The sequence below is a fragment of the Mytilus galloprovincialis genome, chromosome 7 (assembly GCF_965363235.1).
Source record: "Mytilus galloprovincialis chromosome 7, xbMytGall1.hap1.1, whole genome shotgun sequence".
NCBI classification, from domain to species: Eukaryota; Metazoa; Mollusca; class Bivalvia; order Mytilida; family Mytilidae; genus Mytilus; species Mytilus galloprovincialis.
The window spans coordinates 49,750,807-49,769,908 of NC_134844.1; the positions used below are offsets into that span (position 1 = coordinate 49,750,807).

The 19,102-nt window shown below is 31.9% G+C and overlaps 1 protein-coding gene across 1 annotated transcript; it reads right to left on the minus strand.

Annotated features, from left to right (window-relative positions):
- Positions 1 to 1,184: 1,184 nt before the first annotated feature.
- Positions 1,185 to 17,100, minus strand: LOC143083196 (dolichyl pyrophosphate Glc1Man9GlcNAc2 alpha-1,3-glucosyltransferase-like). The gene is made up of 13 exons (XM_076259443.1): positions 16,973 to 17,100; positions 16,069 to 16,147; positions 14,544 to 14,737; positions 13,764 to 13,885; positions 13,123 to 13,190; positions 12,035 to 12,155; positions 11,429 to 11,538; positions 9,346 to 9,466; positions 6,984 to 7,123; positions 5,074 to 5,213; positions 3,359 to 3,456; positions 2,232 to 2,304; positions 1,185 to 1,444 (listed from the first exon to the last, which is right to left on the minus strand). The coding sequence occupies exons 1-13, from the start codon at positions 17,035 to 17,037 to the stop codon at positions 1,201 to 1,203; spliced, it is 1,575 nt and encodes a 524-aa protein (XP_076115558.1). The 5' UTR covers positions 17,038 to 17,100; the 3' UTR covers positions 1,185 to 1,200.
- Positions 17,101 to 19,102: the final 2,002 nt, after the last annotated feature.

Sequence of the window (19,102 nt, forward strand, 5' to 3'; positions counted from 1 at the left end):
TTAAGCTGACAAAGAGATACCTAAAAGGTTGTGTTAGCTCCTATATACATGTACTAGAAAAATTAATATAAATCATTGAAGCATGAAGGAATATTGTGATTTACTTTTGTTTTTTTTATACTTCCTAATTGATCCCTTCATAATGTTGTAAGACTGCATGATGCCACCAAGTATTTGTGAACTGATATCCAAGATAAAAATTTAAACCAGTAAAGCATGACATGTATGACACAGTGACCTAATTTGTTTTAGTTTAAATTACAATTTTGAAAGTTAGAAGTTGATTTTAGTGTCAGTGTGAACATAAGAGAGAATTTATGTCAGTTTGTAATTGAGAAACATTCTTGGACTTTTAACTTAATGCAAATAAATGACATGGAACATGTAGACCACAGTAATTCAATCAGTGGCGGATCCAGCCATTTTAAAAAGGGGGGTTCCCAACACAGGACAAAAGGGGGGTTCCAACGATATGTCCCCATTCAAATACATTGATCGGCCAAAAAAAAGGGGGGTTCCAACCCCGAATCCCCCCCCCGGATCTGCCACTGCCAATTATTATGATACTGGTAACTATAGATGCCTCTTTACCCCAATTTATAAGGTCACGTCACTTAGCATCTAGCATTAAAACTTGCATACAAAACATTAATGTGTCATTAAACATGAAAAGTAGGTTAGAGTGACACATTTTTGAGAATACTACTTTCCTACTTTTTATCAAACCCACTGAACTGAAAAGTATAGGTCATCTAACCTTCATCTTATGACAAATGCTCTTTCCTTTGACAATGTAACTGCAACACATAATCATATAGCTGTATAAGTTTAATCCCTTAGAAATTTCTCTAAACTTTTAGGCTATAATTTGGGTACAAGAAGCAAATATAAGTCAGCCAGACTCCGCCTGTAAACTCCTAAAAATACTAATACCCTTAATCCTAAATCAGGATATGTTTTACTGTAATATTTTTCCAGTGGTATTACACGAATATCAAAAAAGCATCACCCAATTTAACCTAATATCTAGTTTTTGATTTCAGAGCAGTTGTGGAAAGCAAGTGCAGAGACAAACAAATGCACAGACCAGTGGACAAAATTATCATTACATCAGTAAGCAGTAATACCAGAAAAAATGCAATACTTTTGATTATTAATTGGCTATGATAAACAATAACATGAACAACATTATCAATATATTTATTCTCTGTGACTTTTAGGCATTTTCTCTTGAAAGGTCAATATATAGAACTTTATCCAACAGTACATGATTCCTATTGCACAATATACTGATGTTAACATCAACGGTATAAATGGTAGTCTTTGATCTAATCCTAACACTGGATGTATTATACTGTTATATATTTCTAGTGGTACTATACCAAGCAGATATAATGTTTCTAATGTAGAACACAGTGGTAACTGGGTTAATGTCCAAGGTATTCTGAAATTAAACCATAGATTAAATTATAAATGTTGAGCATGACTTGAACTGGTTACCATAGGCATATATTCACAATGAAAACATATTTTTGGGGTGGTAAGGGAATGCTTTGTTTCAAATTACAAACTTTCACTAATCTAATTATGTGATACTAGCTATAAGTGATACCATTTTATAAAATAGCAGGAAGGTACATATAGTCTTATACTCTTTGCAATGCAAAAAAAATGTAACCTGAAAAAAAACCCTTTCTTTATTCATTTAAGGTGGTACCCAACACTTTCACCAAAATTAATTTGGCTCGCTTAATCTTTATAAAATTTTGTCAAATTATTTACTTTGACCCTTTAACAAAAACATAAAAATTTCAAAAATTTTGAACGAACAGTTTTGTCAGAAAAATTACCATGATTACACTGGTTATATAGCAGTTTGACAAACACCAATTTTGATCATTGAGAAGCTTAATATTCCTTTTACAACACAATGTTATTAAAACGTTTAGCTGACTTTACAGAGTTATCTCCCTGTAGTGTTAGGTACCACCTTAATTCCCATAAGTATTCTCTCTGGATTTATCCTTTGATTTTTTAGAATTGTAGTAAGGATAAGTCAATTATACAAGGCATATGCTAGTTAAATGAACACAGGAAACAGAAATGAATTAAATTCATGATAGAAAATTGAACTCTTCAAAAGGAAGAAAACTGTTTAACTTGTCACTACCACTCAAGCACTTACTTACCTGTAGATATTTCCCGTCACTACCACTCATGCACTTACTTACCTGTAGATATTTCCCAGACTATAAAATGAATAAACTGTATACAGCAGCACCATACAGATCTTTATCACAGTTTCTGCAAAAGAATTTTTTTATAAATCACATTTTTTTTGTCATTCAGAAAATTTTGTTTTGATTGGAATAAAAAAAAACCACTTTCTTGTCTTTTGAGTAATTAGAATTATAAATTACATAGAAACTTGTCTACTGCTGAAGACAATACATTAACCTCGAACTAATTTATCTTTTTTTGTAGTTCGGATTCTGTTTTGTTGGAATATAGCCCACTATTCGTTTATAAATCTTTAGTAATACATACTTTGGAGACGTTTATTTTCGTGGGTAAAAATGTCCTGGAATTGGTCAAAATTGTATTTTTCTAATACCCTATCAGGGAACAAACAGACAAGCATCAACATTCAAGGGAAGCAAGCATGTTATAGCTTTTTATTAGTTTTCCATAACTTAAGTTATCAAATTTGAATTTTCAATACAAAGATGCTGACTAAATATGTTCAAGTGTTAATGGAATCAAACAACAAAACAAAACAAAACATAAACATGGTATGCTCTCTAGCAAAAAAATTAAATATTTGAATGCTACAAGGGTAAATACTAGCATAGTTTTGACTTGGTACACAGCCACTTTAACATTATTTGGTTAAACCAGGTTTAACTACCCAAAATATAAAAATATATAAATCCATTCTGAGTTTTTGGTACATGTATCAATTCTTCTTTGTGCAATTAGGCATATAACATCATTTTTTGATAGGATGACGTCTGCCATTAGTTCGACAATTGAGTCATTGGAACCAAGGTTCTGAATTCAGTTAACGTTTAAGGGGTATTTGAAATAATTATTTTTATAAGTTTAAGAGTATTAATGGTTGGATAGTGGGATAGTTCTTCAGTTGTATGAATGACGCTGCATGCTTTTCATTGATAAATTGACATGGACAGACACGAGTACACAATTTCCATTACTTATACATGACATCATTGCCTAATATTTTTGAGTATCAAGTCCTACAAATGGCCATGATCCAAAAAAAAATAGGTAGTAAAATGAAAGGGAAAAAGTATAAATTGCAGATAAAGTTATTTCTTAAATGATTTTTTTCACTTACCTGCTTTTGTAAATATTAATGGAAATAATGAATAATGAGCAACTGTAGACAGAATGAGGAATAGCTGTGCATCTCTCTTCTTATCCAATACTAATAAACTACAAAATAGTAAGTGTAGAACTAATTAGATAGTATACATGGTACAAAACCATTCCTTCATTGAGGTATAAGCCCTTGCTAATGTTGAAGGTGTTAATAGGAATTTTAAGATGAACAACAGCAATAAAGCGATTTAAGGGTTCCTTTACTTTAGATTATGTCAAGTGCATCTAAAAGTTTAGTCACATGAATTAATACACCATTTCTCTTCTTTTTAATTCTTTATTCACTTGATATTATGTAATCTCATACTGTGGATTCATTTATTTTCGTGGGTATCAATTTTCGTGGATAGAGAAAAAAAGACGTTTCGTGGTATAGGTAAATTCGTGGATCGCTGATTTCAAAACAAAACAAAAATTCAGATACGTAATTCGTGGATTTCTTTTTGATTTAGGAGATCGTATAACCTCCTTGGTTTGATCAATAATAAAACAAACAAAAAAGAAGGAATTCATTGAAAAAGTTTTGAATTGTCAAAATCCTCGCTTGGTCATTTTAGGTTAAAGTGTTCATTGGAAACTTCTCTTACAATAATGGACAAAGACAACTAATTATTTGTTTGTTTTACAATTTATAAATGCTTGTCATAATTCCATAAGGCAATCAAAACTTTATGATTGAAAGCTCATTTCCCTAATCACGATATAATAAACAGTCATATAAGTCAAAGGTGTGAAAATAAATGTGCCTGTCATAAACAATATTACCTACGGGCAATATCCCCGTACTTAATCCTATTGATTTTTAATCACTAGTAAACCAAACTATGACACGGTAATTAACAACTTGCAGTTATTTTCCATGAACAGTTTTAATCAATTTTAAAAAGTAAATTATCACTGATATTCGATATATGTATTATTGATTTAATTAAAATACTTGTATCTTCTTTCAATAAAAAAAAAAAACATGTGTTATGTTACAATGTTTATCGCTAGTCAACACTATACTAGAACTGCATAACATAACCGGAAATAAAAATCCGACTCCATTCACATTTATCAGGATTATTCTTCGTTGAATTCTTAAATTCGTGGTTTGCTGTGACCCACGAAACCCACTAAAATTGGTATACCACGAATAAAAATAAATCCACAGTATCATAAGGAACATGTATACTTAGTTTCAAGTTGATTGGACTTCAGCTTCATCAAAAACTTAAGCGGGACAGACCAGAAAACATAATGCCCCTTCTATGATAGGTGGGGCATAAAAACATGTGATTTGCTTCAAAATATGCTACAAAATACTTCAGTTGTCAGTCACCTAGATGTTCAACTCTAAAGCCAATTGTTCTGCAAAAGGTCATGATTCTCTATCCATACTCAGATTTCTTCCTCTAAAACAATGCAATGAGTGCTGGTGTCGTTGTTTAACAACAACAATCAATCAATCAATCTATATCTTTTGAGATAGTGTGTTGTTGAGAATATGAAGAACATTATGACACACACGGGTGTTTTATCTGGAAAAATTTAGAGAAAATATTTTTTCTGGTTCTTTTGTACTAAATATATATATAAACGGCTGGTATTTATCATAATTTTATTCCACTCTCTTTATTGGTTTTAAATCCTTCTATGTAAGAGAAACACCATATTTTTGTAAATTACCTGAATGGAATGGTTATAATGAGAATGGCCTTTTCATGAACATGCCAAGCAAACATATATGATCCAAATCCACATAAAATGAGACATCTTAGGAAACTTTTTGGTCCTTTGGGACAAATCCAAAGGTGTAAAACTGCTGGCTGAAAATGAAAAATCAATTAATAAACACAAAACACCATTGCCCTTGTGTACATACATACACAGATATAGGAAGATGTGGTGTGAGTGCCAATGAGACAACTCTCCATCCAAATAATAATTTATAAAAGTAAACCATTATAGGTCAATGTACGGCCTTTAACACGGAGCCTTGGCTCACACCAAACAAAAAGCTATAAAGGGCCCCAAAATTACTAGTGTAAAACCATTCAAACGGTACATGTCAATATAAATATAAAAAAATTAGTATCCATCTTTGTAAGAAATTTTGTAGACAAATTCATTTGCAATAAAAATAAAAAATATACAATTTTTACTTGATCTATGCTTTCAATGATTTTTTGTTATTAATTTATTTAAGGAATGACTGTAATATTTTTCTGTCTATGAAGAAATAACATCAAAAATGAGGTGCACACTGAATACACGGATTATTTTAAAGTGTGCACCACATTTTTTATGTTATTTCGAATAGACAGAAAAAATATTACAGTCATTCCTTATAATTTAATTCTAAATTTTACTTTACCCACAGTAAACCACGAAAAAACATTGATGGTCACATGACAAAATTATGTCTATGTGCTGATAAACAAAACAAGGTCAGCCAATCAAGCATTACATTCAAAATTTAAATTATTAGAAATTTAACTTGAAGATAATACATTGTATCCTACATTTCTGTGTAAAATGTATGCAAGGGTAAAATTTTGATAGAAAAAGAAACAGATTTTTCAGTTTTTTTCTTTCTTTCTTATTTCACCAAAAATATAATTCAATGACAATTATTCTGTAAATTCATATGAAAAATTCTGTAGTTAAAAGTCTGAAATTAAAAAAGTTCTTAATTCAATCGTACAACCAAGTTGGTATTATTGCTAACCAAATGAAACTTTTCCACAGATTCACCTCATATTGGTCAATCTATTTAAACTTTGGAAATATGGATTTCTCTTAGAAGAAATTAAAAGGTCCTAGTGAATAAACTTCACAGATAACAATAGCTATTGTATTTATTCAATAGGACAACAGAACTAACAAAAGTTTAAAAAGATTTACCAATAGCAGATGAATCCATGTATTTATTTTCATTGAAATGTCACTGATCTTTCTTCTGTGTTTTTTCTACTAAAAATAACAGGAAACAGTAAAGAACTTGACGATAATCATATTTAGGAGATAACTGTGTTGTATTTTAAGCTTGGACGGCACCAAATCACCAATTGATGTTGTTGGAGCTTAAATACAATATTATTATCTCAATTCTAATGAAAGTGGCAAAAAACAATGATAAATCATACATTTAAAAATCTCTCAAATGTCTTCTGCGCTTGCACATATTACAAATTGATGCCATGCATGAAAATTGGTGGCATTATCCAAACGTAAAATAAACGTTACAAACTATGTTGCATTAGAATAATTGATTGATTGTTGCTTGTTTATCTTCCATTAATCGATTACCATATAGATATAGGCTGTCATGATGTTGTCTTACTGATGTTTATCCAGGGGCAGATCCAGCCATTTTAAAAAAGGGGGGGGTCTTTACACAGGATAAAAGGGGGGGGGGGGGTGTTCCAACCACATGTCCCCATTCAAATGTATTGATCGTCCAAAAAAAAGAAGAAGGGTTCCAACCCCGTAACCCCCCTGGATTTGCCACTGTTATCTAAGCATTGTTAATGCTGTTGCAAAAAACTAGCTAGTTTTTGTAATCAGTATTTTAAATGCAAAACCTCAAGACTTACCAGTAAAGATAAACCTGTTAATATAAGTGTGACTATAGGTGATATAGATGGGAGCACTGTATGCTGGAACTCCTGTACGAGTCCTCCTGTCATCATGGCAGATCCCGAGTCAGATACATTTAGTAGATTATATTTTTTACCTACAATTAAATGATATTTTAAAACTAAAAACTCTGAAAAAGTATGGAAATACAGCAAATGTGTGAATGACCTTTCCAAAGAAAGAAAGGACAAAACAAGACCGAGTTCTGTTCTCAAGGGCAACTGATACAGCACAACAATGAGCTGTTATCACTAATGAAAATAAATGTTAGAATGTTTTAAAAGTTAAACCAAACAAAAGGGTACACACTGAAATGTCTCACCCTTTTTACTGACCACAGACATGACTGATATTATGTTAAAAGTCTTAAAGACCTGAAAGATTAAAGATTTTACTATAAATATTACATAAACTTCACATTTTTAAGACAAAAACTAAATTTCTCGCAAATCTTAAGGATGAGTTTTAAATATTGTATGACATGTTAGTTTAAACATATTTATTTATAGTGGATTGGGAAACAAGTTTTGCAATTTATATTAATCCCTTTCCACTTAGCGGGTGCGAGTGCTGCCTTGTAGCGGCATTAGCCTGCTCTTTTTCGAAATCTACAAGGGTGTCTTTAACGTGCAAGAGATATGGCTCTCTCTTAACACGGGTCAGACATTTATCATCCCCTTCCGACGGACTATAATCTTTTCTCAAGACCATACTCGCAAATGGTGTCAAGGGAGAGCCAAAAATTAAGTTCCTGAAATTTTCATCCCAGACGGAAATCGAACCAGGAACCTTTGTGTTAGTAGTCCAATGCACTAACCACTACACCACAGCTCTGACATATATTATTATATTCATCCATACTTAAGTTATTGTGACAGATTTGAAAAATTATCTTATTTTTTGACAAGTTAAAGTCCCATAACTCTTGGTCAACTTTACTTTAAATCAACAAAATCACAAGGTTGCTAGTTTTCAAAGAACATATATTGTGTAAAGTTTGGGTGTTTCCTGACCCCACAAGGTATGCCAGGATGGATGAAATATAACTGTCAACTATAATAAAATTGAGAAAGGAAATGGTGAATATGTCAAAGCGACAACCACCCGACCATAGAGCAAACAACAGCCGAAGGCAACCAATGGGTCTTCAATGTAGCGAGAATTCCCGCACCCGTAGGTGTCCTCCAGCTGGCCCCTAAAATATGCATAATAGTACAGTGATAATGGACGTCATACTAAACTCCGAATTATACACAAGAAACTAAAATTTAAAATCATACAAGACTAACAAAGGCCAGAGGTTCCTGACTTGGGACAGGCGCAAAATTGCGGCGGGGTTAAACATGTTTATGAGATCTCAACCCTCCCCCTATACCTCTAGCCAATGTAGAAAAGTAAAACAATAACAATACGCACATTAAAATTCAGTTCAAGAGAAGTCCGAGTCTGATGTCAAAAGATGTAACAAAAGAAAATAAATAAAATGACAATAATACATAAATAACAACAGACTACTAGCAGTTAACTGACATGCCAGCTCCAGACCTCAATTAAACTGATTGAAAGATTATGTCTTCATCATATGAATATCAGGTACAATCCCTCCCGTTAGGGGTTTAGTATCATACTATCATAAAATATATGAGAAGAACATAACCCGTGTCATGCCAACAACTGTTTTTTTAGAAATAAATGTGTTTAGTTCCGATGCAAAGACCCTATCAGTGAATCAATGTTAAAGCCAAAATATGCAATCTTTAATGACCTGACAACAGTATCGTAACTATATCCCCTTTTAATAAGTCTATTTAAAGGTTTTGTTAGTTTCTGAGGAGAATACTGACATTTTTGTGCTTTATAAAGAATATTTCCATAAAATTTTGGATGTGAAATACCTGAACGTATAAGATGTCTGCATGTTGAGTTATATTTACGAATTATTTCCTTATACCGGTGATAAAATACATGTATGTCCATCTGCTACTTTTTGGTACATAAAAATTAGTGTGCATATTGAATGGTGACACTAGTTATAAATGAATACTGTAAATGCAGAAATTGTTACATGCATTTATTATTGGGATTTTGTCATTTTAGACTAAAATGCAACTTTTAATTTTGCAATATTGATAAAAATTCTGTATAATTCATTTAAACAAATTCAAAATGCGAGTTTAAATTATTGCAATTATAACCCTGTCGCTTCTTTAGCAATAATAAAAACATCACAATAAGTTCTGAATTTACAGTATTGAGAAGAGGTTTTACTATACTTTAAAACATTCTCTATATTTTAAAACATAATATATAAATACTTACAAAACAAAGTAGCTGCTTTATCAACAACGTTATATAATGCATAGAAATTTGGTGCCCAGTATGCATGACAAAGACCTCTTTTAAAGGGAAACAACCTTGAAAGAACTTGTGGGAGCTGGTCCTGAAATAAGAAGAAATAAAATAATTTTAAAATTACAAAATATTAAGCATGTTGATTTATTTATCAAATTATCATATGATAAATACTTTAAACAAAAAATACACAAACACACATAAAACCTCATAATAAACAAAACAATGTTATTTCTATATGTTGGATTATGTTCTATACAAATGTGTTCAACAATATTTGACAAGGTAAATAATAATCAAAGATCAAAAGAGTGCAATATACTAAACAAGTAAAACTGCGAGATACTGCTTACTGATGATACCCTCGCCGCAAGTGGATAATATTAATAGTGTAAAAATATACATGTGTTCGGTAAACAGGAAGTTATCGAGTCATGACTCTGAAAACGCATCACACGGTATAGCTGACTTATATAAACCTTGAAACCAAATTTCAGAAATCCTTGTATTGTAGTTCCTGAGAAAATTGTGACGAAAACTTTGAACTTGGCTATCTTGGGTAAAATCAAACAAGTGTTCGGTAAACAGGAAGTTTGCGAGTGATGACTCTGAAAACACATCACATGGTATAGCTGACTTATATCAAGCCTGAAACCAAATTTCAGAAATCCTCGTATTGTAGTTTCTGAGAAAATTGTGACGAAATTTTCAACTTGGCTATCATGTGTAAAATCATACAAGTGTTCGGTAAACAGGAAGTTGTCAATTGATGAATCTGAAAATGCCTCACACGGTATAGCTGACTTATATCAAGCCTGAAACCAAATTTCAGAAATCCTTGTATTGTAGTTCCTGAAAAAATTGTGATGAACATTTTCAACTTGGCTATCATGTGTAAAATCATACAAGTGTTCGGTAAACAGGAAATTGGCGAGTGATGACTATAAAAACGCATCACACGGTATAGCTAACTTATATCAAGCCTGAAACCAAATTTCAGAAATCCTTGTCTTATAGTTCCTGAAAAATATTGTGACGAAAATTTTCAACTTGGCTATCATGTGTAAAATCATACAAGTGTTCGGTAAACAATAAATTGTCCAGTGATGAATCTTAAAACACATCACACGGTTTAGCTGACTTATATAAACCCTGAAACCAAATTTCAGAAATCCTTGTAGTGTAGTTCCTGAGAAAAATGTGACAAAAATTTTTAACTTGGCTAACATGTGTAAAATCATACAAGTGTTCAGTAATCAGGAAGTTGGCGAGTTATGAATCTGAAAACGCATCACACAGTATAGCTGACTTATATCAAGCCTGAAACCAAATTTCAGAAATCCTTGTAGTGTAGTTCCTGAGAAAAATGTGACGAAAAATATTCATGGGACGGACGGACTCACGGATGGATGGAAGGACAGACAGAGGTAAAACAGTATATCCCCCTTTTTTTGAAAGCGGGGGTATAATTAAGGAAAACAAAATGGAATTTATTAATTATCATAATAAATGGGTTAACAATTTAACAGTGTAAGGCGCTAGGTTACTCTTTTATCATCTAGTCAGAAATCTTGTATAACAATTTGAAGGCTTTTTGTAATTGAACCAAAACCACACTAAATTACATGACAACTGCCTACATTTTCATTAAAATCTGGTTAAAAATTATGCTTTGTCCGCTGGATAATATAAAATATCAAAATACGGTATACAATTAACAAGAGAAGCTAACACATTATGGGGTTCAATGTCAAACAAAAATCAATTCATAGGATCAATATTCCACCGCAGTAACTGTCTGAGCCCTGTACAATGCTGAGAGGGAATAATGAAACCATTCGTACATATATATGTGTATATGAATGCTACATCATTGGAAAAGTCAACTAACGACTTAAAAATTCCAAATTTGAGAGTGATAGCAAAGGCATTTTCAACTAATTGGCTAAAAACGGGAATCACTGTATCTTCTTTTCTGCAATTCCATTTGAAGCATCAATAGATATAAAAAGCTTTGTTGAAATAGCAAAAGATCTTATTCAAATCTTACCATTACTATGAATGGCCCAAATGACAGACAGAATACAGATATTACCACAAAACCAAGCATAATAATTCGTGTGAATGAAAATGTCCTCCAGGAAATTTTAGCTGCTACACCTATAAAGATATTTAATTAAATGTAATTTTATTCCAAGATCAGATTCACAAACATTTACTTATGTTCTCCCAGTATCATGGACACAAATTGACATAATATAATAATAATCAGTTTATTGGAATGCAGTGCAAATTTAGTTCTTACTGTGCAGATACATGTATTGTAGAGTTTTAATTGTTCCTCCTTTTATTGTCTCAATTACAAAATCGTTGCTGCTTTTGTTTTGTTGTGGAGTATGGAGTTGGAAAAAAACTCAACTTTTAATGTTTCATTTAAAAATGTCAGAAGTCAACATAAAATAACTTATTTCTATTAGCAAATATCAAATTACAACAGTTTTTGCGCTTATGCGGAAATCACTGTCGCCAAACATGTGACTTCATCGAGATCAGTATCACAGGAAAATGGCGCCTGTCAAATTATTATAGGTCACCTGAAGGCAAACTTTAAAGTTAAGTACATACATATCAGTGTTCACACATAAAACATACGTACCATCACTCTTGAAACAGTAACACCGAAGGAGGTATACAAAATATGCAGGTGCTACATACAGGTAGATGTGTTTAAAATTAAGTAGTGTAGCAAACCATAATGCTCCTTCTAGATTTCTATTCTGAAATAACAATTTATTTTATATCATAAAACTAACCATGGGGGACAACTCTTAATACTTAAAATTGTTGAAGTTTTAAATCTTAATTTACTTTCTTAATTTACAGCGACTAATTATCATCCTTTTTCTTACAGCAATTGTAATTTGTATTCCTCTTATAAAATCAGGTTGATAATTACTTATTGATAATAAAAGCTTTGTTTTCATCCTTGAAATTTGATTAGAATTTTATTATTTATTTTTGAATGCAATATTTGTTTATACACATCTAAATTCTGTTTTTTTTTTTAACTTTTTTACTTACTACAAAGTACCCCTGAATTGTAGTTACCAAGAACAAAAATATAAATTGACAAAACAAATACAGACATACACAAAACCTCATATAAATGCTTGAACAGGTTAAGAATGCTAACACCATATCATTGATTGTTATTGTTCAATTCATTCACAAAAACAAAACAAACAAGAATGTGTCCCCAGTACACGAATGCCCCACTCGCACTATCATTTTCTATGTTCAGTGGACCGTGAAATTAGGGTAAACCCTCTAATTTGGCATTAAAATTTAAAAGATCATATCATAGGGAACATGTATTCTAAGTTTGAAGTCGATTGGACTTCAACTTCATCAAAAACTACCTTGACCAAAAACTTTAACCTGAAGCAGGACAGACAGACAGACGAACAGACGGACATACAGACAAATGGACGCACAGACCAGAAAACATAATGCCCCTCTACCATCGTAGGTGGGGCATAAAAACAATTTAAAAGTCAACTTAATGTATAGACACCTGTATATTGGTGAAAATGTGTGTTGCCTTTTTATAGATGTCTTTTGATTATTTTATGTTGTTGAGTTGGTGTCTCATTGATGCATACCTATATCTTAATTCATTCATTAACATGCATGTTTATAATAAATAAGACACATTGTTTACATTACTGGTATCCTTATACATACCTCATATAACCTTGTTATAGATAACAGTAGTATTCCAAACAGGAAACCATTATACTGAAAATGGATGTCTGAAAACTGTTATGGAAACTTGATATCAAATACATCAGAATTACCCTTCATGATTTTTTTAAAAATCATTGCACATGCTTATAGTTTGTCTAATTATTCTGCATATCCTCTAAATAAAAAGTGAAATGCGACCATCTTTGACTTGATAAAAATTATTTATTTATTCCTCATTAAGATTTTTTAAGATGCAATTAGTCACATTTCCTATACTATCCAGAAAACTCCCAAAAACCATTTTGTTGTGTTTTTGTTACAAGATCATCACCTCACCATATTGAACTATACTTGGTAGATGTTCAAAAGGCATTCAAAAAAATATAATAAGTTTTGTTACTTCTATCTTTTTAGACAAGATGTTTCCTGGAGGTCATCAGTTAGCAAAAGCCAATACTCAGTACAAGAACATGTTCAATTTGTTTTATTACACTTTGTTATTTGAATGTTTGTTGTTTATTTAATATCCATTCATGGCAAATATTTCATAAAATTTTGAACAATTCTTAAACAAGAGACTATAAACCACATGTCAAGCCCAAAACAATAATCATCAGATTACTGTTTGTTAAGGATACGATCAACTATCATCAACCCAGCATTACAAATCAGTAAAGATAAAACTATTAAATATGGTGAAGTAAAGATGTCTTGTTTGTTGTCATCTTTTCTTTGCAGTTTTATACATTTTGTACAAAATCTGAAAAAAAATCAAAAAAAAATTTAATATTGGTTAACTGTCAACCTCAAAAAACGGCACCCATTGGACAAGGAAAAAATAACCACATAAGACTGTACAGGTAATCATAAAATAAGGTTTGCAATGTTAAGTTAGCTGTAAATTGGGATTTTCTGTTCCTATCCTTTACCAATTTTTGGCATGTTTTTTTAAGAAATTAGCTTGTAGGAATAAATTAAATTTGGTGATATTTTAGTTCAATCAGTGATTAAGGATACCTTGAATGCCAATTACTGATGTCTTCTAAAGTAAGTCTGGACAAAAACTAACCATTAAATATATACAAATGTACTTTCACGTTAGGGAACAATTTGTGTGGCCACTGGCCATGTTACCTTTGTAATTTGGTTTGTGAGAATATAGATATATATAGAAAGATAATTTTTTTTCAGTTAAATAACACATGAAAACCCATTGGCAACCATACTACATCTTCTTATTTTCATATTTATTTCAGTTATTTTTCTATTTTTATCTTATTAAATACTACATATTTCAACACAGTTTTTTTTTTAATTTTGTTATAGAAGTCCATTATATATTTTTATATAAATGGCAATCAAATTGTTTTTTTCTAAGATTTTATAAGATATTCAAACAAGAATCATAATGTACTAACTCTTTCACTGCATAAATGAATATAAAATCTGTCAGTACAACAGATAGTCTTTGGAACAGTACTGTAGCATCAGATCTGTAGTTGATGTTTTCTACTTTCAACATGTCTGGGTCAAAAAATTGTGCAATCTGTGACAGCAGATATTCTAACCAGGCAAATAAAGGGGGATAATCTAATGTCCATTCTGAAGTTTCCTAAAACAAAAGAAAATGAAAAATTATTATGATTATTTCTTACATTATGTCTTATAAAAAATACACTTCCTAACATAAATGTTGAATCTCTTGGATGTTGTTCATGCTATTTTTCCAAAATCATCTTCTACTTGGAATTACTGAATCTGTGAAAATAATTTTTCAAACAGATGGGTTGTTAAAAACCAGCAAGCCTTTTAAATTATTATCAAGAGCCTGTATTGCTCACCTGACTCTACTTTGGTTTTTGAAATCATATAAAAAAAGATAAAATTTGGTTTAATATTGCATTCCATTCTGTGGTTTTTCAAATGAAGAGTTTGTATGCATTTTCCTTAGGGTCCTTTGTTAATCTTAGTCCCCCGCTGAGGGCCATCTTGGATGTTGGATCGGCAACAAAGTAACAACACTTTGTCAGCATCTCATAAGGAACATTCATGCTATGATTAGTTTTATTCCATTCAGTGGTTCTCTAAAAGAAGACATTTGTATGTATTTTAGATAGTGTCCTATGTTAAACTAAGTCCCTCGCTGGCAGCCATCTTGGATGATGGAATGGCAAAAAAGTAACAACACTTTGTCAGCACCTCATAAGGTTTCGATTATATGATCAACCATACTTGAGACAAGCACGCCTCCATTAAAACAAAACTTTATGATAAAAGAGATGATTTCAGCTTTCCAATTGCGAACTTTTCATTTCTAAGTAGCAACATTCCAGAGGCACCTGCATATGGGGTATATATCTCCCAATTGACAATGATTGATACGATATTCCTATGCTTGTATTTCCTATCATTATTTTCTTGATAGAGGGATGCTGCTCACAAGGAACCAAGAGTGCCAAATGGTGAAGTTGAAATCATCCCTTTGTAAATTTTACAGACACCATCACAAGTTGGTTGACCTTTATGGAATAACCTTTTCACGTGTAACACCGGATATGTTCCTTATGTCTTAACTACAATCCCCTTCCCTTTCATGAATGTCACCTACCAAATTAGACTATTTACATTATTTGTTAATACATGAGCAACACGACAGGTGCCACATGTGGAGCAGGATCTGCTTACCCTTCCAAAGCACCTGACATCACCCCTAGTTTTTGGTGGGGTTCGTGTTGTTATTTCTCTAGTTTTCTATGTTGTGTCATGTGTACTTTTGTTTTGTATGTTTGTCTTTTTCATTTTTAGCCATGGCGTTGTAAGTTTATTTTCGATTTATGAGTTTGACTGTCCCTCTGGTATCTTTCTTCCCTCTTTTGGATCACCTAGGCTTGTGACTGGCAAAATTCAATAATGTCAAACTCTCAGATATTCTTTTTAGCTCACCTCATAATACCATTTGCTAATTGGAAGACTATGAGTGATTGCCAACCAATTTCTGTGAACATCAAAATCAGTAGATTTGCTGAAATAAAAAAGAGACATGTTTTCGTCATTATTATGTTTTTGTACAATGAAAAGTAGTGTTTAATTTTTTTTTAAATAAAGTGTAAAATCTCATTTGGTTCAGTTTAGTCACAACTTGTTTTTTTTTGTGATTTAAAAAGCCATATAAATAGTAATGACATTATAATTTGATATATATGCTATACTTACTATAGGGGCATATACAACAGCCAAGGGTGGATTTTGCTTTTTCCACTGGTGCCAACCGAGGGCAGCCGACCTGTGCCCACCCTAGCTATAATCTCTTTTTTTGTAAAAATAGTGATTACAAATGCTTATCTGCTTTTTTCACTTGACTGTAAGTACTTGCCAGTGTTTTGATTAAACAAAAGAAATCGCATGCCCACTCCTATGGGTGCGCAGAGTGGACAAGCTCGCAATTTTTTATATATATATGTTCCTTTCTGGCACTCTCAAATGATACTCAAATGAATGATTTTTACTCATTTGACTGATTTTAGGAATAGTTCCCCATTTCAACTATTTGGCAGGTTAATTCTTCCCAACCTGGCAACCTGATAAAAGTCGATTTAAATAGTTTCAACAAAAATCAAAATTTCAGAATGCTTAATTTCTCCTAAAACCTTTTTTTTCTTTTTACTTTTTTTACTTTATTCAATTTTCATTATATTTTATAAGGGAAAGGGGGAGGTAATTCACTAATGAATATTCTTTTGGTTTTTTTTCTGTTGAAATTCATTTAATGTTAATTTTTCGTGCATAATTTTGGAAAAAGTAAAAATATTCCGTCTTGTTTGAGGTGAAAAATAGTATAAATACATACTATGATGGAAATAAAAGCAATTTTGTGCATGTTACAATGCCAACAACCATCCACCACGTCTCCATATTTAGTCTTCGTCATTCACGCGTTTTAAAAATGATTTATCTTAAATTGACATATTAGCTCTTATAAGACCTAGATTAAAGGATCAATATTAGTCAACGAGTCAAGTTCCGAAAAAGGATAGTTACTATTTCCGGCAATTGATAAACTTAGTGTCCTGCTTTGGTTCATATTAAAAGAATAAGGGTCAACCATTGTCAATGTATGTATTAGGGAAAAATCGTATTTTGTTTTTATTTTTCACTTGTCCTGGTCAAAAGTGCCGATCGATAGCGTTTGACTATTTTTATTGTAATTTAGTTTTATGGACGATTCTGAATTTGCCTTTAGCTATTATTTTTTTTAAAATATTTTTTTAAATAATCTCTTATTCAAACAAAATTCTCTGAAACGACGTTTTGTCAACAAACAATCGACATTAAATGGACACCAACCATGTCTTCATGCTGACTTCATACTGTTACAGGAGCTACTTAGGAAGAATGAAAAAGTTAAAATAAGTTTTAATTGAATTCCCGCTATATAGATGCTTTTTTAACTCTCTAAACAATCCTATGTTGAATAAACGCATCTATTGGATTGAACTTGAAATAAAGGTACAACAAATACAGTAAATAGATATAGGAAGATGTGGTGTGAGTGCCAATGAGACAACTCTCCATCCAAATAACAATTTTAAAAAAAGTAATCCATTATAGGTCAATGTACGGCCTTCAACATTCATCATTCATTCGGAAAAAAAATTACGGACGCCCTCACGAGTTGGTTGACCGGGTGTGTACTTACACGAGCAACACATGGGTATCATATATATGTGGAGCAGGATCTGCTTACTTTTCCGGAGCACCTGAGACTCCCCCCCCCCCCAGCACGTTTTCTGATGGGATTCGTGTTGCTGTCGAAATTTGAAAGCAACTTGTATATGTGAGGAGCTATATGAACAAAAGGTACCTGAGGACAAGAACAAAATCCAAGGTAAACTCTGCTCGAGGGGGAAGTAATTTAAAATTGTTTAATAGTTGGTAGAAATCATTAAATGAACGACTGTGTTAGAATCTCAGTTTCGTGTTTGGTTATAATGGGTGGAGAGCTTTTTTTTCTATCTTGACACTACATGTATATACCTGGTACTGACAATAAATGTAAACCAAAGAAATGCATCAGAGTAGATAAATTGACCAAACACAAGCAAAGAAGGGCAACGTATGTGGTTTAGAAAAATATGAATATTCAGTGTAATGAAACAAATGAAACATGTAGATGTTTAAATTTTGATGACAATGGCAGCATAGTTATGGCAACAGCTCACAGTTTTTAACTGTTACAAAAATCATCTCAAGAAAATACAGAAAAGGGCCCATACTTGTAATTCATATCGGCAAAACCAAAATTTCAAAAACTCCAATAGTTGATAAATTAATTGATTCCAGTGGCAAATATCACATGCAAACTAGGACAAAACGGTGCCAGTATGAATTATGATTCATGCTTTGTACTACGTCAAAAGGCCAAAGCGAATTTTTAAAATTATAGTTAATACGATATAAGTTTGCAATTCCTAGTCTTTGCTCTTATCTTAATTCCATTTAATGGTGTTAAACGGAGAACAGCAAATGTTAAAATCGCCATTATATTCAACCCTCAAAGGTAATAAACCTTTAGCCTCGAACTAGTCCAACGTATTGCTGCATGATATAAAAATTCATAAAAAAACTGACAAGAATCATAGCATTGAGGAAATTTACAATGCAGTTTTAAAAAACAATTACATTTCAAGCAAATTGAGCAACCCAATGTTAACCAGTGCCAATTTGAAATGTTGATACTGTGCTCTGATTTAAGATTTGAATGCTTCTTTATGTAACTTGATTAGGGTGTAAAAGCGTTGACCGAAGTACATTTTGTTCCGCGCTTCATTCTAAGAATGTGCGCACGGTCAACGCTTTTACATTGCAGTGTAGCCAATCAGAATAACGTTTTATAATGAAACATACATCATATAAATTCTATAAATAAAACTTATTCAAGACATTGCCGTTCTTCTCTTGACTGTTTATGACGTCTTTG